Source organism: Linepithema humile, chromosome 6 (assembly GCF_040581485.1).
Source record: "Linepithema humile isolate Giens D197 chromosome 6, Lhum_UNIL_v1.0, whole genome shotgun sequence".
NCBI lineage: Eukaryota > Metazoa > Arthropoda > Insecta > Hymenoptera > Formicidae > Linepithema > Linepithema humile.
The window spans coordinates 1,586,605-1,611,133 of record NC_090133.1 but is presented as its reverse complement, the minus strand read 5'-3'; the positions used below and the strand labels follow the sequence as shown (position 1 = coordinate 1,611,133).

At 43.2% G+C, this 24,529-nt stretch overlaps 2 protein-coding genes across 8 annotated transcripts in view; one reads left to right on the top strand and one right to left on the bottom strand.

Moving 5' to 3' along the window:
• Positions 1 to 618: 618 nt before the first annotated feature.
• Positions 619 to 23,200, bottom strand: LOC105673087 (regulator of G-protein signaling 9). 7 transcript variants are annotated; one of them, XM_067357206.1, is made up of 18 exons: positions 23,016 to 23,200; positions 15,616 to 15,836; positions 15,286 to 15,382; positions 15,148 to 15,198; positions 14,158 to 14,267; positions 13,680 to 13,796; positions 13,519 to 13,589; positions 13,190 to 13,391; positions 12,691 to 12,866; positions 12,523 to 12,596; positions 12,310 to 12,439; positions 12,002 to 12,223; positions 11,687 to 11,917; positions 11,430 to 11,486; positions 9,529 to 9,854; positions 9,029 to 9,272; positions 8,450 to 8,941; positions 619 to 8,300 (listed from the first exon to the last, which is right to left on the bottom strand). In XM_067357206.1, the coding sequence occupies exons 2-18, from the start codon at positions 15,685 to 15,687 to the stop codon at positions 8,240 to 8,242; spliced, it is 2,733 nt and encodes a 910-aa protein (XP_067213307.1). In that variant the 5' UTR covers positions 15,688 to 15,836; positions 23,016 to 23,200; the 3' UTR covers positions 619 to 8,239. The 7 variants fall into 7 exon arrangements, with proteins under 7 accessions (XP_067213307.1, XP_067213309.1, XP_067213308.1 ...); XM_067357208.1 differs by having other exon boundaries at positions 13,190 to 13,384; positions 13,518 to 13,589; positions 14,158 to 14,264; XM_067357207.1 differs by having other exon boundaries at positions 14,158 to 14,264.
• The window catches only part of MICAL-like (protein), a 98,480-nt gene continuing 76,510 nt past the window's right edge, over positions 2,560 to 24,529 (top strand). The window contains exon 1 of the mRNA XM_067357198.1: positions 2,560 to 3,262. The gene's annotated coding sequence lies outside the window, so the exon portion shown is untranslated. The remainder of the gene's footprint in view (positions 3,263 to 24,529) is intronic.

Below are 24,529 nucleotides of genomic sequence, written 5' to 3'. Positions count from 1 at the left end.
TATGGAAAAATCTTCTATACGAGAGCATTTTCCTTACCTCATTGTGGACATCTTTATCTCCGTCTGAACGTTAAAAGCTGTAATCGATATTACCGAACAAAGATTAGTCCGTGTGTTTTACTTGCGTAAGGATGACCGATCCGCATCACGTTAGATGCAAATGCAACAGATAAAACAATTCGCATATGCGAATGCGTTGTGATGAGACGATTATTATCATTTTGTACATTCGACGTTGTGTACGCACTCGGCAACGAGCGAGGCAAATCTGCAACGATGGAACCCACTCATGTCTTACCTGGTAAGTATAATTATTTCTTCATTATTACAAGAGATTATAATATATTTTCTTTCCTTTCTTCCGTTTCTTTCCCACTCTGTTCTCTGATTATTTGACCGCCTTGGTGATACGCAATGATATTGAATTACTGCAGAGATTATGTTTCTTTCTAACTAATCATTGCATTTGTATCTCTTGTCTCTTTCTCTCCCACGTTGTCACATGATTAAGCAAATATGAAATAATGAAAAAAATAATACAAGGAAGAAAGTAAGAAAAAAATTGCAAAATTAGCGGAGAAAACATGATAAAGGTAGTTTGAGTGATAGAAATTTGCGTAATGGCACTATAATATTTAATATTAAGACATTCTATTGACAGCTTAAAATATTTCACGCGTATATCACATATTATATATATATACGTAACCATCAACGTTTCCCCGCAGCCTTACGCACGATATATTAATTAGTATGCAACTATGTTTAACGGAACGACGGTTTACCAATTTTATGCGCCTTCCATCACCAACGAGAATTCATAATCAGTTATATTTGCTAATTAACGTATCTGTTTACATACGTTTCTTCGCAGCAATGTATTTTGTATATGTGTGTGTGTTTGTTTGTGTGTGTGTGTATATGTATGTGTGTGTATCATAGATCTCCTATATAATATAACTATAATTAACACTTTATAAAACTATATACACTAAAGCCTTCTTTTTTTTTTATCGTCTACAACGCTAATAACACATTTTCTTCCTCCACTTCTCTCATAACATATTCTTTACATATGTATTTATATCTTCACACGCGCAGTATCAATAATAATAATCGTCGCCGAAGTGCGTAATGTTAGCGCATCAAGTTAAGACTCGTGCTACGCCAAATTCTAACGCGAGGTGTACAATAATACAAAGGTATTCTGTTACTTATACGCTACTAATTGTCAAGCAACTAATCAACGTCTGCGACCCGTTTGTAGTTTAATTCTTCGCATACTCTCTTTCTCTCTCTCTCTTTCTCTCTCTCCCTCTCTCTCTCTCTCGTTCTCTCTCTTTGTCTCTTTTCTATATCTTTCACACGATTCTCTATTTTATCATTAATCCTCTCATTCCCGATGTGTCATTAATATATAGTACATATCTCTATTACGATTAATGGTGATATTCCTCATTTTGTTTTGATACATTAATAACAAAATAAATAAAACACGATAAATTATTGTCTTTATTTTGATGATATTTAGAATAAAATTAATAATATTGTCGATATATTATTGCATTGTTAAATCTAACAGAATATACCCAAGTATTTTTTTAATAAAATTTAGATATTATTTGGGAGTGGGAGGATTAAATCGCAGACAACCGCGTCTCGATCATGGACGATGGACGAGCAGAACACGCTCTTGGTATGCGTCTATCGTTTCAATGAACGTGTTTAGGACAACGCGATTACGAAAGTGTGCGAGCAAGATGCGTTAACTTTTCGCGTTAGAATATAAAAGAGTTACAACTAGAATTCCGATTTAGAATTCGTGGAAAGTTAATTTTCGCTATATTATAACAGTATTAATTCGTCATTAAATTATCAAAAGGAAATAACCGACGCTATTTTATATATATATATTTTTTTATGCGATAACGTCAACTCACCAGCCGATGCAGCGCTATAGCCATTTTACCGATCGCATTTTTCTAGATCTGCATCGCGTAACTCGAAATATATCGCGAATTTATTCCAGAGCGTTAACTTTTTTTTTCGCCATCGCTTGAAATCTCTGAGACGTAGATATATATCTGAGAAAAATGAAAAGTAAAAACGCGAGAAAATATGCAACGAGTTTATCTTATTTAAAACAAGATTGCGAACTAGTTGACGATTATTTCTTGCAATTTGAGTCACTTTATTTTATTATAAATAAGTGAAAGTAATTTTAATAAACGACCGAAATGTCTTGTAATTTTATTTGTGTATAGTGATTCATAATCATAAGAAATACTAATTTTCTACTTAGATGTTGCATATGTACAGTATATAAGCTGGATCCGTTATACTTTACCATTTTATTAGTATTATTTATGACGAAATATATATTGAGCATTTCAAAGTATTTTATGTTATGTTTTTGCAATTAGATAAATTGAAATGTACGCTAGAGAGATATTTTATAACCGAATACGTTATAAATCATATTAAATACAAACGTTTATATTTCTCATTAAAATTCTTTTGGTCTTTCCTTAATAATGCAACAACGATCCACATATTAATTGCGTTGAAATACGCGACAATAGTTAGCTGATTCTATTTTCATATTACGTTCGATTATGAGAGAGTTAAAATCTCTGTTTTGACTCGGTAGATGTCCGGTGTGTTGTGTGTGTCGCATGCTGATGAAGGACGATGTGCGGTGATTTTTTCGTGGTATGTACATTTTGCCGTTGCAAATAAATCTCATACGCAATCGGGACGAATCAAGAGAGCAATAGAGAATCGACATAAAGTATTAATGATCGTATTTGTTGCCGTTTAATAATATATCTCGAGATTCGTACTGTCGCTAAACGATGTTCGAGGTTATGCTCGGCGTAACCGGTGCGAAGTTGCCGTTGCGTCCTTCGAGCTTTTCAAATAGACCGCAAAAGTTTCGTAACTGATCTCGGACGTTAAAGTTGCGTCGCGCCTCGCGGTTATTTATTTGTCCGAAATTGTCCGAAATACATCACGCGTTTCATGTAACCGAGTAATTATCATGGAGCATTTATTAATCAGTGTAGCCAGTTGTGTGGTGATTGAAATCGTTTCTCGATACAAGTGTTCAAAGTGACGAGCGGTCGTGTTAATTGAGCAACGATTAAATGAACTGATCGTGATTAGCTGTTTTTCCCCGAATGCCGAAGGAATGGAGAACCTGACGAACTGAAAGACGGCGGCGTCGGCGAAAGGATAGAAGAACTGCCGGCCCGCGCGCGCGGTGAGTGCTTTCAATTATAATATTTCTAATCGTTAGTTCATTCTGCGCTTAACGAAATTGCATCATTGCGTTATAGAGGTTATGTTTTGATTATGTATTAAACAATTGAAAAACACAATGTTGCAATTATCCTTTGATTGGCAGTGCAATTAAACATGACGATTTGTATTCTTTAATGCACACATTTATATGAGATTTTAGGATTAAGAAAAACTAATTACAATCGGATTTGATATTGGTAATTGATAGTAAAATGGAAAATAATCGGAATAGCAATTTTATTCTAACGCGACAAGTTAATTAATCAAGGAACAAAGGAACGACGTAAATTGAAAGGTCGATTTTGGATCTACTTAATTGATTTTCAATTTCTTTATCGTGAATTTAACGATGCAACTTACATATTTTATCACTATTGTCGCTAGCATTCTCATCTTAGGCTTTGTGTGAATATTACGCCACATGTTTCGTGCAAAATGTAATTTTCGGAAAAAGGACAAGTAAATCGTGTGGAAATCCAGTCCCTCACATTTTTATGTTTAACAATATACAGCGCGTGACGATAATGCGACTGTCTTTCACCGGACGAGATTAAAAAATGAATTTGGAAGATCCAAAGAACCAGAATCGAATTCCTGGGTCTTTCGATCGTCTCATCAATCGGTGTATCTCAGGCCCTTGCGAATTTTCGAACTCACTCTCTAAACTCAAGCGTTGAACCGACAGATCAATACACTCTGGTAGATCTAAAATCCTCCAAATTTTTTGAATTATCGGAATCGAAGAAGGTAACCTCCTCCTCTCCTCTCTTACATCTCTGTCAGTTTTTAATTCTAGAATGTCTGGATTTTAGATCTAATACGTAGATTCACACGAAAAATTTTCACTCGCTTATCGATGGCGTCTACATATCATTAGGCTGCGCATGAAAATATGTATATGTGAATGATTGCTTCACGTATGCGCGATGCGAAACTTCGCAATTTGGAGAGCAAAATAATATCGCTCGACTAATCGTAGATTCATGGCAACTTGAATAACTAAATGGTAATCCAGCGTAGAAAGCGATGGTGCGCTGGCTTTTAATCTGATAGATCCGTCTAATTTTTCCAATAAGAAAAATATTTTGTATTTTTATTAATACAAGGAAAATTGCCATTTGTTTCCATTTAAATATAATTTATACATACTCTTCTCAATTATAATGATAATAATTATTACTATTTTTCTTTTCGAGGCTACAAATTAAAATTATTTTGTCACGGATTTAATGATTTGCAATAAACTCAATAATAATATTATCGTGTTTATCACAAAAATGTTGCTTACTCATTACATCTAGATAAAAATATAATTTATAAATGTACACGACAAAAATATACAAATGCTATTCCAACGATATTTACAATTCTGCTCAAACCGCGAAAATATTTTATAAAACAAAACACTTAGAAATGCTGTATAAAGCAATATGACAGTATATACGGTGGCACCGGATCTTGCAGACTTTTTCAAAGTGCAACTTGCAAAACATGAATAATTTATGCAAGTTAATTTTTCATTATATAATAATATTTTAGTATATTCTATTTTACAGAGATACTCTGGACTTTATTCATACTTATTATTTCGCCTACGTATACTAGTTTTGCAAACTAATCACATTTTGTCCGTTACATTATTTAAATGCCACTTTTACCGAATTAATCATGCTCGAAATAATCACATTTTTTTCTTCCACAACGTTAAAGTGTTAATCGCAACACATCGAAATAGCAAAGAGATATTATCAATGTTTCGGAGTGTTTTACGTTAAACATTATTAATCTCTCTCTCCTTCTCTCTCCATCTCTTTCTCTCTCTCACTCTCTCTATCTCATTCTCTCTCTCTCTCTCTCTCTCTCTCTCTCTCTCTCTCTCTCTTCCTCGACAAAACTTTTCGAGCTAAACTTTGCAATTCTGATAATGGCATACTAAAAATGTAATCGATGTACACCAGATGCCGCGGTTCAAAGTTATACAAAATGCGGTATAAGGATTGCGCTCAAGGTTACATGACAGTTCATCGAGTCTGTGCTGAATCTTGCTGAATGATCGCAGACGCTTTTGCAAGTGGCTCGAGTGATTCAATTGAACATTGCAGCTGAACAGTGAACAGTTAATATAATTTCGACTTAAGATTTGCACTTAAAAAATATACTTTTGACTTGAAATCAAGATATCAATTCTGAAGCTTTCATCGTGTACCACGCATAACGTTCGTTTATGCCTTTATGACGATTTTCTGAGCGAATGAGAAGTAGTAATCGATTCACTCTTTGCGAGAAGCGTCGGGGAAATGTTTCAGCTCGCGATTCCAGCAGCAAGACACGAAGGATGCGTTTTCGTGAAGCTTGGGCGCGCCCTCGCGTTATACACGGCGATGAGAGAGGTCTTTGGCTTGCGCGATGAATATAATATATTTTCCAAGACTCGAAAGCGATATACGCGATGATGTGGGAAGTTATTTACACAGAATAGCGTCCTTAGGCGAGTAATATTTGTTTTGATTTGCTTCATGGCTCCTCCCTTGCTTAGGATTTGCGGGTTACTCCAGCGTCCGAGTTCTCTCTCGTCTTCTCTCGCATCTTCTCGAAGATTTGACCGTATAGCGCTTTTTTTAACAGCTCGTACAATAAAATCACAATGAAATACGGCACCGCGATCGCTGTGGGGCGAACGAAATCGTACGGCGGCAAGTATATTATATTCATTTCCTTATCAATCGCGGGACACATGTGTTACTCTAGTCTTATTATCGAGACTAACCTATTATAAGAACGATTTACTTAAGTTGAGCTGCTGAATTAACAGTATGACCGTTGTGAATACTTTTAGAGTCCTTATGATTACACTCGAGTGTTCAGACCGTCGTACGCGACTTGTTGCGCTTAAATAATCGTTGATGTATGTATTTCACTTTTTTTTTACCACATGTTTACTATTGCGTATGGAAAATAAGTGCATCCTGTGATCAAAGAACGTTACGTCAAAGTGAATTGAGATCGAAGAATTCAATATTCAGGAAACTGGCGAACGTTAGAATTCGTCATATTTTTTTATATTCGTTCTCCTTTTCATCTTTTCTTGCAAAAATGCAACGTAATTAGGCGTTGTTCGTTCCGATCAGCTAAGACGCTCACTCCTCTCGTCGAGGGGAAACGAGGAGTCGGCAGTCGAAATATAAATTGTTATAAAATTCGCGATCAAACGCGAGAGAAACGTATCGTCTCGGGAATCAGGATATAATAATTACGTATTGTTCTAATCTTAAAACTATACATGAAAAGACACCGACGTTACAGTTACGTAAGAGCACAACTTCCTTTGAAAATGCATTTACATAATTTTTAAGTAGCCTCTCCTTCGATTTCTAACGTCGGATCAGAGATCCTGGGGCAGTGACAGGATCAGAAATCCGATAGCGACGGGTATTCTCTTTAGAGTCCCCAGACTTTACCATCATTTGGATTCGCACCGACATTTTTTTTTTTACTTTTTTTTTTCTTTATTAATTCGCGAGCGCGATCCGCTCGAGCGAGGATTAACGAGTGAAACATCGTAAAATCGCCGTAATCGCCGTCGACGTCTCCGTTAATCAATTTGAGGCGCGACTGCGATAAGTGGCGAATAATAATGACAATAATAATAATAATAATAACATGAAATATATTGTAGTTATATATATATATATATAGACACTTACGATATATCAGGTCACGATAATTTGTCAATAGTTAATACGCTCGTAAAATACGGTGTAAAACACACGCTAACTCTAGACGATAACTTTAAGTAAGAGGACGTGCACATTGATGCGCTTAAATTATGCAACGCGCCACGCATTGGGATGCAATGTTTTTCTGAAGTGAGAAAGAAAAACGTTTGGAAATTATACTCGCGATACCTCCGACGCGATGTCGTTGATCCAAGTTCGATTAATTCGCGGGTTAATCAGACCACAAACGCGCGAATCACAATAACTGTAACGCATACATATCGTAACGTAAAGCTTCGCGAGGTGCGACCCGCGAGGAAGGCGAGTATCCGGGAAAAGCGCGACCATGGAGAGCGGCCAAGGGGCTCAAGTTTGACTGGCACTCTACGAGCACGCGTTTGCGCGAGATACTAATTGATAAGATCGAACCGAGCATAACGAATTCCCAATCCGTGCGCTCAAATTTACTCGCTACTTGCTCGGCAAAACGGTGCTGCTGAAACGCTTAACTCAACGCGTCACAGAGGCACGATCTACGTATCACTATTTGTTTGTAACAACGACATATCTCCTAAATTTCTAGTCTACGTCAATCTATGAACAATATTAGAGACTAACACTCCGCTCAGCGTCTCTGAGAACAATAACACGCGCCCGATCTCTTTTTTTTTTTTTTTTGCAGCGTTTTCACTAATAATCTTGATCTTTTCTTCGATGCGACTCGCGGAGATAGCAGCGGTTGAATAACAGACTCTAGAGATCGGAATAGACGAAAGAGATCCAAGTTTCTTGATCGCGAATCAAGATCTAGAGGTATCCGTGGATTTGCGGACGACTTGGAGCAAACAAATCGGATTGTTAGGCCATATGTGTAATATTAATAGTAATTCGATGCAAAGTTCGCGACTAGACGCCGACGCTCGTTTCCCGCAATGCGCGTACCTTCGCGTCATCGATTCATTTCGCCGTCGCATTTCCATTTTTCATCTCGCGGTACTTCGCTCGCGCGACTCGCGAGCGTGCACGTTCTCTCGAAATTTCCCTCACGCGTAATTAGTTGCATCGCCGAAAAAGATTCTCGTCGTTTGAATAACGCAATAGTCGAGAACTTTCGTCGCGCAAACGGTCTGAACACGCGGGCTCGGTAAAGTGGATTAAATTGGAAATCGAATTTGCGAATGTTGCAAATGCAAAATGCAAGATTCATTATCAACGACAAATTACAAGTAACCTAAAGTCGCATAGGTTTTTACATAGGGTGCATCCACTCTACAGTTCTCCCTGAAACAAACAGTGAGCTCCGTACGAATGAGAACATTATTACGAGATAACGTGATTAACGTGAAACACGGAGAGAGCAATTCCCGAGGAAGATGATTGCGAGACAGCAAGCGTAAGCGGATCAGATCAGGTCAGGTCAGAGTACTTACTCGTCCTCCCACGGGCATACTTCGTTAACATTATTGTCACGCTTCTCCCGAGGCACCGCCTGCGCTGCCGTCGACGACGTCGCTCGGTCCTCCTGTCGGGTGTCCGGCTCCCAGACAGGCACGACCTGCGCCTCCTCCGACGGTTCCTCAGTCGTCGTCGTCGTCGTCGTCGTCGACGTCGACGTCGCCGTTGCCGTGGTCGTCGTCGCCGTCGTCGTCGTCGCCGTCGTCGTCGTCGCCGTCGTCGTCGCCGCCGTCGTCGTCGTCGTCGTCGTTGCCGCTGCTTCCTCGGTTACCGGGGACACGTTCGCCCCGGTGTCCACCCGTGAATCCTCGCCCCTTGTTTTCTCCTCGACGACGATCTCCGTCGCGTCTCTCGCCGTGCAGCTTTCGCTCGCGTTCTCCTCGTCGCCGTTCTCCATTGTCGAGTTGTCGCTCGGTAGATCGCCCACGATCGCGCTAATGCTGATCAAGGGCGCCTTCGCGCACGTCCTGGCGGACAGGAATAGGCTTCGTTCTTCATCCAAGTACCGGGTATTAAGATATAGCATAATGAATGTAGCGTACGAGGTAACTCACTTGGGACTCGACTGACTTTCACGGACGACGGCGGATTCCGCCTCTTCCTCGGGTACGATCTTCTCCAGGGACGATCTCTCTTCCACCTTTTCGACCACCGCGTGAGAGTACTCGAATGACTGCTGGGGCGACGGATAGTTGCACGACGACACGGACGCGCGACTCATCTCGGAGAGTCTGATGCGACCGCTCGCCGAACAAGTGGAATAGTTTCGCGTTATCACGGGGCCTGAAATCGGTGCACCTACGCATTCCAAAGCACAGAGTGATATTTAGAGACACGTTTTTCTTTTTCGCGAATGTCAGTGAACAGGAAAAACTCGGCAAATTCGCGACGTAAAATTCGGCATTTTGCGAAATACATCTTTTTCAATGTTTGAAAGTGAATTCGCGTTGCCGTGGATTATTTTACTACAATTTTTGGATAACAGCGCGTTCGTCTTTTTGATAAAGTGATTTGTGGTCGACGTCCGAATAACGTCTCCGAATTATATACCGACCTATGCTACTGCTATGCTGCAAGCTACACGACTTCCGCAGCCGCTCGGAGACCTCCGCGATGGCGAGGCTGACGTCCGACGACGAGCTGCAGGAGTCCAGCTGCGCCGAATTCTTGCGGGAGAGACGCACGACTTCGGCGGTCATCGCGTGACTGCCGCCGCCGCTATCCCACACGTGTCGCGTCTGATCAGCTGATGCTGTCCCGCCAGAAGTCGTCGCGTCCGCCGACGTCGCGCCTCCGTGTTCCGTGCTCGGGCCCGGCGCGGCCTCCCACGGGCACACGTCGTCCGTAAGGCGAATCGCCACTTCCGTCGCGCCAGCATCCCTGACAACAGGAACTTTATTATATGATTTAGTTTTCACCGTTTGCTTTCGGTAAGATACCACGCGTTTTGCGTGCGCCTGTTGCGTATGCGTGTATGTATTTCTGTGTCTTTCTTTTTTTTTTTTTGTCTTCAACGTCAGTTGATACATGCATGCGGTTTTCATTCAACGACTAGGAAGGGTAATAATAGGTTTCCGTACATACGTGTGTCTGCGAGGTGTCCCGGAACTATTCTATTCCGGAAGATTCGTAGCTGAGCAGAATAATTACGGGACGTCCTGTATAAATCTGGACGATTCGTGTTTTTTCAAGTCGAGTTTGAAGCCTCGGAATCTGTGTTCTCTTGTCGCGCATTCGAGTAACGCAGCTTTTTAATTGTTGGACAAAAAAGTCTTACGAAATATTACATAAATTATAACGGAAGAAGGAATAGATATATGTATTGTTAACTGTGCAAATTTATGTGCTGGACAAGTATCACGCGTGTATTGTGTTACACAGAGTTATCACATATATAAATGAACATAGAGGAATTGTAAGCTTGATACGGACAACACAAAATATCGACATCAAGGCAATTATACAGAGTGTCTCAAATTACAATACAAGTCAATGACGTTATCTTCCTGACAAGGAAACAGAAGTTTACTTACGAGAAATCTCGACGCAATTTCTTTGAGACACTCTACGTACGATAATATTTGATAGTATTCAGAAGAGAAACACTGAGAGAGATATTTATCGAGAAGGATCAAAGAGCGGGTATAATATCGTCATACAAACACGATTACCAATGATACTGCTTTACATACATTTTGGTGAACTTCTCATAAACGCAATGATTTCTTTGAAAGTGCGAAAAAGTTTTCAAACACACCGAAAAATATATACGTATATAGTATCTATATATATATATATTTATATATTTATATATATATAGATATTATATATAGGAGGGTTTTGCCAAAATCTGATACAAGGATACAGCAGAGCGCGGTACGACGGAATGCATTAATAGCTCGGACCGTTCTTACTTCGTGCATCTCAAGCCGGACTCGTTATAATCGTCGGTTGTAATTCCAGAGAGGCAAAAATAGAATTATTCCAGCTTTTTCAGAAACAACACTCTTCATTCTTCATTTACAAATTCCGGAGAAGCAATAAACATTTAATTATTGAATCTTGTTCATTCCAATAACATCAGGTCCACTTATAAAATATCTTCATGATTCAGTAAAATTTCGATGAAAATTAAAATACATTCTTACAATTTTCACGAAGTAATATCTGCAAAATTGATTACTACACTTGCTACGCTTATTTATATATTCAAATTGTTGGAGTATGATCGAAAATTTATCATGCTCATCAGTGTATTAATACTGTATCTTTGTTACTCGTTATTATTATAAAATTTCAACAATGGAGAATGAGAGGCTTGATATTCCACGATAATAATAAGGAAACGAGGAGCAGCCCGGAAAGAGCGGAAGGTGCTATTAATGCGCCGCGCGCGGCTCAATCCTACATTCAATCGAGAAAACCGAGTGGTTTTATGTATCGGGGGTGACTTACTGAATACTATGTGGACTAGGCCTCGAAGGTATCTTTACGAGTCGTGGTAGATCTCCCCTGAAAATATGACGCGCACGAATAAGCCTATCGTCGGCGACGCCCACCCGATGCCGCGCGAAACGAATAATACGCAAAAAAGCGACAGTCATTTTTATCCGCTGTCAGTGACAGCGGGGGTGGGGGGGGAGGAGGAGGACAGATACGCCTTCTCCCGGGGATCATTCTCGGATCATTTCTCTCCCGCAACCCTCGCGTACCTGTATGGAATGTCGGTGAGGTTTGATTGGCTGTGGGAGTGCGGCACTCGCGACGCGGTTGCGACATCGCGGACACCACATATGGCGAGCTCGTGGGCGCTTCCGGACAGACTCCGGTCGCTGCCTCTACGTTTGCCGCCGCCGCCGCTACCTATGTTAGCGAGAGTGTTGGACGTTGGCGTCGAAGTGGAGGAAACTTTCTTCTTGACCTGACCGCCGAAGCTGAAAAATCTGGGGAAAGAAAGAAAAGCGGAGTGTTTTTGCGAGGATCGTTGCGTTGTTAAACGCGCTTTATTAACGAGAGGGGAGGCTCACCTCTTCTTTTGTAAGGGTTGCACGCCGGCAGCTAAGAGATTGCGATACTGATCGGAGCGGATAAATCTAGGATAGCAGTCCTTCTTCAGAAGTAGCGTATATACATGCTCCGCCGCGGAGTCGAACGTAAATCTGCTCGGATTCTTCATCTCTTGATGAACCTTCTCCATCGTTTTGCCGTCTATGTTAATCTCGCAGGGAGCTCCAGGCGCCAGGAATTCTCTGCGTGTTTTCAGCGTTCACAAGTCGATTATTTTCACACATCAAAATCATGCAATGACGGCTGATTAATACGCAATAATGCATACCTAAAAATTTCGTTGACTTTGTCGGGTATTTGTGCTTGGGAACTGTGCCTGAGATCTTTGACCGCCAGCCAAAATCTTATGTTCTCGTGGCTGTACTCCTTTCTTAAATAATTCGTGAACTCTTGTAAACCTGTTGCGGGCAGAATAGTGTTCGTGAGTGTTCGGCCAACGGAATGTGCGCGATACTCTATTAATGCGATCGAAAAGTTCTACCTGTAGGATCAGACATAAGTTCTTCCATCGACAGCGCCCATCGCTGGACACGCTTCTCTGTAGGAACTTCCACTCTGGATGCGCGTCAAATTACGTTATTAAACTTATCGCGTTACCATAGATAATCGGATTTCAATTACTCGCGTATATCGGATTTCGATTACTCACAAAGGGCTATTCAGTTGCCAAAACGTGTGATCGTCGGTGATCCATGGATTGGAAGGTTGCGGCTGCGCGAACATCGGGTCATATTTCACATACGTTTCGAAGTATGATTTCAGATTTTCCACCGCAGTCGAGACCTTTATCCTCGTGCGAGTCAAGCTGTTCCGTAGAAGGGCAACCTGATAAACATATATCGAATTGCACGCATTGTAATTTCATCCAATTCTTTATTTTATTAAGCGTAAAACTTTATCGATATGGAAATGACACTTTTTAATCAATATTTAACCTTCTTTGTCATAATATTAACAATCTTATTTGACTTGTATAACGTGGAATTGCAGGCATTAGAATATTATTAAAAGTGTACTAACACATATTCTTACAACATCTCTTGATTAATCGCGATAAAAAATTGCGAGTAAAATTGATTGAATTAAAATGGAGCGAAATAAGAATCTCGAAGGGGTGTGAAGAGGCGCCGTGAATAATCAATGCTCACCTCGCGTTGCAGATCGGTAAGAGTGCGTTTGCGTGACGGAGGTCGCGGAAGTCCGGGGCGAAAACGGGTGGGTACGGGCACGACTTCCAGGCTACTGAGGCAACCGGGTGGCGGCCGGTAGACTCTCCAAAATGCTCGTTCCTGCGAATCGCTCACTATCTTGTCCCCCTTCTTGCGCTCCTTAGCAAGGCGTACCTGAGCCCACACAATCAGCAGCATTTCAAGAAGTCACGTGCTCGAATATGCGAGATCGGCATTACGCGGAGCTATACTCTCGATAAATGATTGATGGAAAATATAGATCCGACATATACGGATAGTTATTCACCTGTTCCTCGGCTTGAAGTTGTATTATGTCCCATTTGTTCTGCAAGTTTTTACGTAGGCTGTTAAAAGCTTCCTGAAGAAATAGTAGGTTTTTTTTTAGGAAAGTCTGAAAGTGAATTCTTCGATATTCTATATCGCAATAACACAGCACGAATTTACGTACGACTTCGTAGTCCTCGAGAGCATGGCGTTGTTTGTTCTTCAGCGTTCGTTTAGCCAGATAAATCGCGTACTCCACATTGTCGGGGGTTCTGTGTTGCCACGGCCAATAGTAGGGTGTCTATGTGTATTAATTTTAAGATGAGAATCAAAATATGCTGAACGAATCAGAACTTCTATTCCTTAATTGGCAAAGCATTCATTGGAATTGGCTGAAATAACGTTGCAAGCAGTGAATTTCTTTTCAATTTCTCGCGCAAATCGTTTCCTAACGTAATCAAAATATTAGCGCAAAATGAAACATTCTTTCATCACTACGTAGATTTTAAATCTAATGCAAATAGCCGTCGTATTTTTATTTAGCTCGATATCGCTTAGGGCGACAAAATTTCTCTGACGTTTTAAAAAACAATTTTTCAATTTCGAAAGAAGAAACAGTTACATTATTCCAGTCGATTCAATTATTCCCGGATGCAACTTACCTGAAACCTATATAGAGAACTATCGTCCTTAACAGCAAGCGTCTTGGAGTCATTCACCGGGAAGAAGTAGCCATACTGGCATAGTTGATTAGCAATATGGACCGCCTCTGCTATCAAACATAATAATGTATCTTTTAAATCTGAGAAAATGCCTTAAATGCGACAGAAGCCTCTAAGTATCGCTTAGGGCCGTGCAGGTCACTTAAACGATGCCACATCGCTCTGTGTCATGGAGTTTTGGTAGAGTTTTGTCTGTTCATAGCCACCATCCCTCTTGCCAGCGAACATGCGTTCACGTCCACGATAAATAATAATTTTATTTTTTTTTTTAAACAACAAGTTGCGCTATACTTTAACCGGCACTCGTGGAGAATCAGCCCCAAGCTATTATTACAAAAATAATTAATTCGACTTTAATTCGACTGACGTATCGTCATAAATGTTGTTAATCTATTTTCATAAAACATAAATATTAACGAATTCCTCAACTACCTCTCCGAATTACGAGCGCATTAATTCTCGCTAAACTCACTCGGCGCAAATTATTACGCTCGCCTCGCGGCGAAACGGGAAACCCAATGAAATTTACGTTCTTCATTTGCACAGACGAATCGTCGCGCGCGAGGGGGAAAAAAAAGGATGAAAAATCCAGAAGGCCGGATAAATTGTTTCAAAATATTCACTCTCCGGAACAGTGAATCGCGCGGATTCTGCATTATACATTGTTTCTCGCAATGAGGCGCATTAATTTATATTTGGCGAGCGAAAATCCTGTCTGGTGTAATGTGTTTAGCATGTAATCAACGAAGCCACCAAGCTGAAAGTGTCGATGCGGATATGGGGATTTATAGCGAAGCGAAAGTATCGAGACAGTATCGTTAGCGTATCCTTAGACAGAGCGTCGCATGTCGCAGGCGAGAAAAAGAGATGCGGCAACGGCAGGGGGGCAGCCGGCAGTGCGCGATCAGCGGTAGACATATGAATCCATACCTGATTCTTCGATGGCAAGCCGGTCTATCAGCCACTCGATGAGATCGTAACCTGCAACACGCAGGCAGCCTACTGTAGTGTCCTGGCCGTGACGGCCGCTTACGCTTACGCCACAACGCAGGTACCGATGGCACTCACCCATGAACGCTGAAGGGATCGAGGTGAGAAATAGTTTCTGGCTGCGCACGGGTACCCCGCTCTCAGGGTCTTGCATCTCCCGCACCAGCCCCTCCATCTGCGCGAGAGATCATCGCAAATCAATCGATTGATTACTGGAAATTGCCGCTTGCAACGAAGGTTCGGCGATTCAAAGATTTAACGTACAAAGCTACAAGACTTTTTACGAACGTATCTGTTGTAGATCTGATTTTTTGTTTTGACAGAAAAAGCAGTGAAGCGATCTTGCTTTCGCTCGTCGAAATCTTCTTACTGGTTACAAATACAAAGACTCTGCGCGCAGACACGTACCTTGTCAAAGGCGCAAGGCCTGTGAACGCGTGGCTCCTTCTCTTTCTGTTGTTGATTCTTAGAGGCCTCCATCGCGATCGAGGCGGCCCTCTGCGTCGCTGGCAGGAGCAGTGGCGATATCGATGGCGGAGGGGGCTGGGGAGCTGGGCCGGAGACGGGTCTACCCGAACTCCATGGGGCTCTGGCCCCATCCCATCACTCCAGTCACCCCCGCACGTACACTGAAATATCCAGTAAAATTCCTCTATTTACTTGGTCTGTCTTGTTCGAATGTAATAGATGTAACGCGACAGAACATTCCCGATTTCAACTTTAATGGCGAAAATTTCTTCGTCAAAATTACAGCCGACTTTTTCCCACTTGCAAACGATCGAGGAAAAGGGAGAGGATTTCTTGCAAGCCAAGCTTTAGAACTTGAACGATGAAATCGTATTTCCTATTTCCTAATTAATTTGAAAGGGACTTTAATAGAATTTTAATTAATTTAGTTAGAAAGTTGTGTAACATCAAAGATTGGAAGATTGTAAAAAATAATTACTTCCCTCAACATTTTTGCTGGGAAACCGTCGACTCTAAATTAATCAGGAAATTTACAATTAAGATCGCGAGTTATAGAACGAATCAATACATGGAATTTAATTGTAGTCTAAATTTGTAAAAGGAATTTTTAATTCGACGACGTATATATATTAACGATATAAAAGTGAGAAAGAATCGCCGACTGCGAGTTCCGCTTACACTAAGCGGCGCACAATAAGCTACTGTTCTTTGGTGAACTTTCAATGTCCGGTCCTATTGTGCTTTGAAAGGAAATTGCCTGTACATAGCTTCAAATCCATTTCTATTCCATTTAATTATTCACGCTTCTTGTTTACGTATGTACAATCTATGATTAGTTTGCGCGTATAAGCGGTTTAACAAACCAAATTGTGTACATTCTCGATTAAACAACGGCTTGAAATCACATTGTTGATTATTTTTCAGTGATATCTTGCTCGGAGATGCAATAGAGATTAAATTCTTTAATCTTATTTTCGGATTCTAGGTATTCCTTATGTGTTGGATAAATAGATAGCGTATCTGTAAGTTTTAGGGGATTTTCGAAGCGTTCGTCTTTTTCTTCGCTTTAAATAACTGCCTGCTCGTACGCTCTCTATAGTTCCTTCCATTTTTAATTCCTTGTCTTATGATACACTTGAACGACGAGAACGTGCCTTCACTCTCATCATTTATGGAGGCATATCGGATTGAGAAAATTGGACAAAAATATCGAACATTTCACTAGCAGAAACAGAGATATTCATCGAATATATATTAAGGCACGTTTACATGGGCTATTTTTACAGCTGCTATCGGTAACGATATATTTGCCCAATGTCGTTGGCATTAATTGATCAATGAGTATTGAGCAATCATTAAACATATATAAAAACGGCAATAAGAAACTACGGAAATTGATCGAACGGTGCGTTTTAACTTGTCACACAATCGATTCATTCTCTACATCTGCGGCGATGTGCACGAAGAAATGTGGACCTAGCGTTATATATATGAAGTTTACAAGTGAATAAAGGCACTTTATCTTCGGAAAGATCATTTAACTCGGGTGAAAGAGAGAGAAAGAGAGAGGGAGAGAGTCGGGCAGTGATGCATTGCGCTTCCGTTTCTCAACTTCCGCCGTTCCGTATCGCGCGCCCGTGCAACAAACTGCGACAATAATAAACGATCGTCATAGCGGACGGCAAAATGCGCCCCGGTTCGACACTGTAAACACTTCCCTTCCAGCAATCGCTTCGCGCAATGTTTCAGGCCGCCGCTCGCACGACTGAAGATTTACTTTATTATCCGTCAGTTTTTTCTCTCTCGATCGAATAAAAAGTTCCCCGCGGCGCTTAATCATGAATCCGGGAAGAGCATTTCCCGCAGCTGCGCTAAATATCGGGAAATTCATAAAAGAAAATATAATTTAGACGCTTTGTCGTTCGGCTTTTTTTTTTTTTTTTCACAGTTGATCCGCCCTGGCCGAGAGAAGTTCTTTCACGAGAAATTTGTGAAAAAAAAAGTTAACTATTTAACGCTAAAAGCACCACGGGAGAAGACGAGATACGGTTCGTTCCGAAAGTTTCCGTAGCGAAACGCGGAACGACTTGCGGAAATGATGCGAGATCGAAGTTTCGCCGTTAAAAGTGATGCTGTGACGTCAAGCGTCGCGTTACCGTTCGACTGATCTCCCGCAACAAAACGCAAGGTCAACGCAAATTGCCATCAAGGTCGCGGCGCGATGCACAACGACGGGGGAGAGCGAGCGCTGCTCTCAAGCGCCGATGGCTTTATGCATGTGTGATCAGATGAAGCCGCCTGTCGATATATCGGCGTATCACGGGTTAACGAACCCGGATCTATTCGACCGGCGATAATGGGGTAGTGTTCTCGTCTAGCTAAAGTCAGGCACGGAATACAGAGAGAAAGAAGAAGGGCGAGGGGGGGTGGAGAGAGGCGGGAGGAGTGAATGAATAAACAATCGTTGCGTCGTGCGATATTACGTCGATATTACGAGTGCTGAAAGTGCTCCGTGTTTCCGGTCGAGCTTTAACCGAATTGATTCTTTCGTCCTTTTTCGACACGCGTCCAAATCTTTCATTCGACGAAACAAGTTGTCAACTCGATCGTTCCATCGGTATCTGTGTTACTGAACTTTTAACCTCGCTCTCTCTCTCTCTTTCTCTCTCTCTCTCTCTTTACTTCCGGGTTTAAAATTGGATTCTTCAAGAAGCAAGACGATGCTTGGGGTCTCTGGGGAGCCATAAACGAGAAATTCGAAGACGCTTTCCGAGGAAGGTACATTCGGAGAAAGAGAGAAAGAGAAGACTGACGAGGGGATCGAGAATACCGACGAAGGACGCCCGATATAAAAGGAAGTGAAATAGCCGGAATATCAAAATGAATCCCCAAATGACCCCGGGACAAGCGGATGCGTGGGCGGAATCCCTTCTCTGCATCCTCGCCGAGGCTCCTGCACTTTCCCTCCGCCTGTCGATTTACGTGCTAATCTGAAATCGATAAGTCCACCGGCACGTCGCTCGAGACTTTGGGGACGTACGTTTCTGCGAATTATTCAGTGCGCGGAGTTATTAATGTCCTGCTCAATTACAGGCGAGTTTTCAGCGACCGAAGAGGGGAAATCAATTAAGCACGCGCGCGCGGGGGCGAGCAGCAGTGTCCCTCGTCGCGTACCGTTAACCCTCGTCGCCGCCGGCCGCGATTTCAGCTGCGGCTCCCCCCCTCTCGCTCCCCCCCCTCGTTCTCTTTTCATCCGTAAAGGAGTTAGCGTAACGCGTCATTACGCGAAGCAAGCGGCCGCGTTTGCGTCAGAATCTGTAATTTTGTGTTTCACATCGGGATTTATTCAATCTGTGTTTATCGCGCACTTCTGCGATATATTTATTTATTTAAAGAATTTTGCTTCGGCTTTGCGTCCAAATTGACGGGGCGATATTTCATTATTTTGCGTCATCGATGTTAAATGCCGGCTGCAATTAGTCACTTATTAGTTGCTCTGTCAGACAACATCGCCGCTGGCTATGTTGACTAGATTGTGTGTCGTCTATGCAAACAACGTAATATTTCATTTCGTTTAGATTGGCGGTTGAAATTAATCGGATTATTTCATGTGAAAAGTGTCATTCCAGTCGTTTGTTAATCTCTTCATAGAATAAATAAAAAACGGGCGATGTAGATTCCGCTCGTGGTAAAAGAGTATGTTTTTCTCATCACATATTTCTAATTATAACATGTTTTTCATCACGTCCGTTCTGTATTTCCACAATTGTCGCATCGTGAAATGATAAACGTTGTTTATAGCGAATCGTTCCGATCTGCTGCAGCGACGTGTGAAAAATGCGATTCAACGGGAGAGAATGCAGAAGACTTCTAGTTTGGGCCAGTTCCAAGAAGAGCTCGAATCAGTAATATCGATCAAGGAAGTCGCGGCTGTCATAAAAATCCGAGAGAAGCGGCATTTATGTAACCTCGCATTTCTATGAAATTAAACTTTCGCACAATTCTTTCGTATGAAATTCGAATGTTTCTGGAAAGCTTTCGCACGGTTGACAACGAATTTCCTTGCTTTTTATTCAGACGGGCAAACGGAAGAAAAGCGTGCGCGGCATTAGCTCTTTTCAATTGTGAGCGGCTAGGGTAAAGTTGTTGTGTCCTCTGGAGATTCCTTAGATTCTGGAAAATTCTGGAATTTCCTTGAATTCTCGCACTTCCCCTAAACGGTCGGAGAAAGATTGCTATATTTGGCGACGTGAAATCCGAGAATAGTAGAATTGTTAGGTCATTCGATATATAGATTGGCTGTGAAAAAAAAGGTGATTTATGTCTGAAACCAAGTTTGCGAGGAAAACGGTGTTTATTTTATTTTATTTAAAAAATCGCTGTTTTTTTAAATCTTATATCTTGGCGAATATTGCAAATGTCGAAGTAGCGTCGGTTTATTCAGAAACAGTGATTCAAAGTTAAAAATAAAAGACTTTTAAACCCCCTCACTTGCCAGCGCACATGTAATTCTGGAATACCCCACATTTTGCGACCAGCCGAGCGGCGTAAGAAACAGAGGCGGATGAAAAAAACGTCGCGATTTGCGTGCATTGTTTCCGGCGCTTTAATCAGTTAGTTTATCCGAGTGATAAAACTACCGGGGGCGAGCGTTATCCCAAAATAGCTCCTAAATTGATTGAATGAACAGTTCCGCGGAGGCGACGCGATTTTAGTTTTGCGTCTCCCGGGCTGCCGCGCCGGTAAATAAAACGGTCAAATCAGGACTCAGCCGAAAGAGCGCAATCTCGCGCCTCACGGAACAATAGCCACGAATGGATTGAAACTTTAATTGAATTTTCGTACCACGCACTACACGCCGGTAAGAAATGCGATTGACCTGAATCGAAAGATTAAGCCTGGCTACGCAGTCGTGATGCGAATCATAATATTGCATTTTTTTTCTTTCGGCTTGGAACACACGCCGCAGCGCCGTATACATTTCTCGTCGAGAGAGAAAGAGCAGTCGTGGAGAAGGATGAAAAATAAATTCAGCAGAGCTGCCCTTTTCGATCCCAAAAGCAAGTCAGGCGGCAAGCGTTTTCGAGTGAAACGCGCGAAACTAATTTCGAGAGTAGCTCATGTCCCCGATAGGCAAGAGGATGTAATCTTGACAAACTGCGAGAGCTCACATTATATATCCTCCGTATATCATTTACCTTTTCCCATTTTGACCAACTTTTATTTCAAATAGTTATTTATAAATGGACGGTAAGAGACGTTACGTTAATTTACATCTCCTTTCGCGTTGAATATCCGTTGTCCAAGAAGGATTCAATTTGGCGACGCGGACCGTAAGATGAACAAGCATCTTCAATGCCGAAGTGCAATTAGAAACGAGACTCAGCTGGCGAGCATTCCTTAATAACGCCGCCGTCCTTAATCCCGGCAATGAATCATCAGCCCTTGAAAAGTCACGCAGCAGACAGGTGGATTCCAAAACGGGCGCATCAATATTGCACGATAACGTGAATTCCAATTATCACTCGATTCGCCCGATCGACGTTATCGCGTCCATACCAACGAATCAAGGTACTACGCTTGCACGGCAAATAAAGATCGATCGATATCGAAATATTTGCCAACTTAATTGTCGCACATGACCTTGCAACATCAAACCGATCGCGAATTGTTTGCACAATTCACCGGCATTAGGCTCGCGATGTTAAATAAAATGAATACGCTCGGCGTGCAATGTTGCATGCTGCAATGGAAAAAAGTCAACGAGTCATTGCGATCAAGTGACGAGACGAAGCGAACGGAATTCATATATCGTCTCGAAGCTGTCTCGACACATGTTTGAAATATTCGACAAGATGTTTCCGGAAAAAAAAGGTTGTCGAGCCATGTTTACGACATATGGACGTTGGCGTTGCAATGATTGTCAGCGTTTATCGCACACTTGGGCGAATGTACATTTGGTCGGAAATAATTATCGTAAAAGGTTTTGTTGATGTAGACGTACCTCGATGCTGCATTAACAGCGCGGTAGGACATCCGGAAAGTGTAATAGTCGCATGAAACACTATCACCTTACACTATCACTGCGTCGACACCGCCATAAATACATCGTGTTAAAATAGGCGAGCGATTCACTCCGAAATCGCTCAGTATCCATCGATATTCTAGTTGAAATGCCGGAAGATGAACCTTTCTAGCGCCACTTCTAGCATTTTACTATAGATAGACCCCGTGGACTATCGTTCAATATGATTCGTGACAGAAACTATAGAGAATTGATATTATGCATTTGTACTGACTGATCTCGGAGATGCTACGCCCGATAGCATCGGCACTGCTATTGGCGCACCCTTTTACCAACGTTTTCTCGTCTGCTCCGTTCAGCATTCTTCGATGAAATTGGAAAATCGACATTTGTCGCACCGCACCAACGTTCACCTAATCCGCAAGTGGGATTTGCTATGGAGCGAGTGGAATATAGAACGGCGCCTTTCCGCGCGCGAAAGAGAGCGCGAGCTCTTTGCGAGGATTTCGCGCGCTAATACTCGACAACGTACGAGCCACCCCCTGAGAACGCGCACATGTCGCGGTGCATCTCGCGCCTTTTCGACGATGACGACGCCGGGCGCCGGGAGATATGACGTGGCCCGATCGAATGGTCCACTTTTCGCATCGCTAAGCCTCCGGCTGTGCCGTGGTCGATACTTTCTTCGCGTCCCGGCTTCGCGGGTGGCTCGCCGATGAGGGAAACCGATTCACCGCCGCGTTTCTACGGGCCAACTGTTAGCTCGGCCTCGAGCAGGAAGCGTTCTGTCGCTGTTCCCTCCGCCGCGCCGGCGAAAAATCGCCCCTTCCGTCGCTCTACTCTCCCCTTCGACTCTCGATCGACCCACGCCGATTTAACGGCCGCCGCGATAGAGGGACGGTCGGTGCACGACGTATTGCGGTGGTGTCGCGCCGCCGCCGGCGACGATCGTCTATCGTTCTCGAAGAGAACGCAGAGAACTCGCTCGTCGTCGTCGTCGTCGTCGTCGTCGTCGTCGTCGTCGTCGTCATTGTCACTGTCATCCGTGCTCGTCGAGCCAGACACGATTCACACACGACGATTTTTCCCCGAAGAAAGACACTCTCTGTCTCGCTAACAGTCGTGTTTACGCGAGCGAAAGGGGGTGAGAAAGATGCACAGCGGGGTACGCGACACGGCACATCCGCGAGGATTTCCCTCCCTCATCCTTCAAGCCTCGCTTCACACCCCGTTGCTTTTCGACGCTCTGTCGGCGATCCCTCCAATGCGCTGCGCACAAAAACGACGTAATGTCACGAACTCGGCTACTACTCACTCGACGAGTCAGGGCAGTGGAGCTTCATGGAACGCGTCCCGCGGTGCGTATCAGGCCATCGGAGCACGGCCGAGCTCGCGGCCCTTCTTCCGCAGCTTCGTGTCTAAAGCCACCGTCCGCACCGATATGCCGTTAAGGCAGAGCACCGCGCGCATACACACACAGGCATACCACCAGTAGCAACACCGCCACCACCGCCTCCGCCGTCGCTGCTACGCGAGCATATTTCCGCGGGGGTGGGAGAGGCGAAATGAAAGGATGGAAACGTGCGCGTGCGAGAGAGAAATGGGACGTGGAATGGTGGGGAAAATGGGAGTAAGGCGTTTGCGCGAGAGAGTTAGAACAGCAAGGACGGGACGCGAGACGGGTCGGGACCGCGCACGGGAAACATGCGCGCGAAAGAGAGGAGCACGAGAGGAAGAGCCCGAGCGAGGGATCGAGCGAGAGAGACCTAATCCGAAGTGGAAGGGAGTGATCGGGGGAACGCATGTGGTGGTGCACCGAGCCCCTCTCCATCGACGCTGTATATATATATATATATATATCTATATCTGTATATGTATATGTATATGTACATATATATCTACACGAGAGTTTAAGTCTATGTATATACATATGCCTGTGTGAAAGGGTGTACGCGTGTATTCTCGGCTGTGACTGTCTCTCCTATTCGCGCGCTCTCTTTTTTCAAGGCGCGACGGGGAGTCGCGGTTTTCCCTCCGCTGTGTATAAACACACACACACACACATATATATATATATACCGATTGTGTACTACGCACGTACGCAGCAGCGAGAGAAAGAGAAAGAAGGAACCTTCGAATACGCGTAACGCGTCTCTCTTATTTCTCCTCCGCTCGCTCTACGGCCAAAGCTGTATCGCTTCTCATCGATGACGGTCGTAAAACCGCGAACATGTCCTCATATAACCGCTTCGTCGCTCCCCGTATTTGGCCGCGCCCTCTCCGTGCTCCGGCCGCTCGTACCCCGGTCATCCCCTGTCCGTCTTCGAAGAGGGTTGCGCGCGACCGAGCGACGGCGGAGATCGCCGAGGACGGACGAACGCGCGAGAGGAAGGCGGCGGGTGAGCACCCGAGGTCGTCGCGGACGCGCTCGCTCGCTCGCAGGGGTGAGTTTCCAAGTTCCCCGAGTACTGTTCGATGTCGGAACCCAAGTTCCGCGCGATCCTCGTCAACTTTGGCCATTGTCTTTCCAGTCATTGGGCAGGTCCGCTGGTTAGAGACGGACGCGGCGAATAAATCATGTCGGGGTCGATAAGATGAGTCGTCGCGAGTCGCGAACTTTGCCCGCGGCAAAGATAATGGAAAACGAATCGGGAAGATCGACGGTCCCGATAGGCATCTCTCTAAGACATCGATATATACCCGCCTCTTCGTTCTTCGCACAATGTTAATCTCTTAATTTCACTTCTCCGTCCCGTGTTGTGAAATCCATCAAATGAATGGCACAAATAAGTTCATTTCGGATGAAGCGCGTTTCACACAATCCATAAC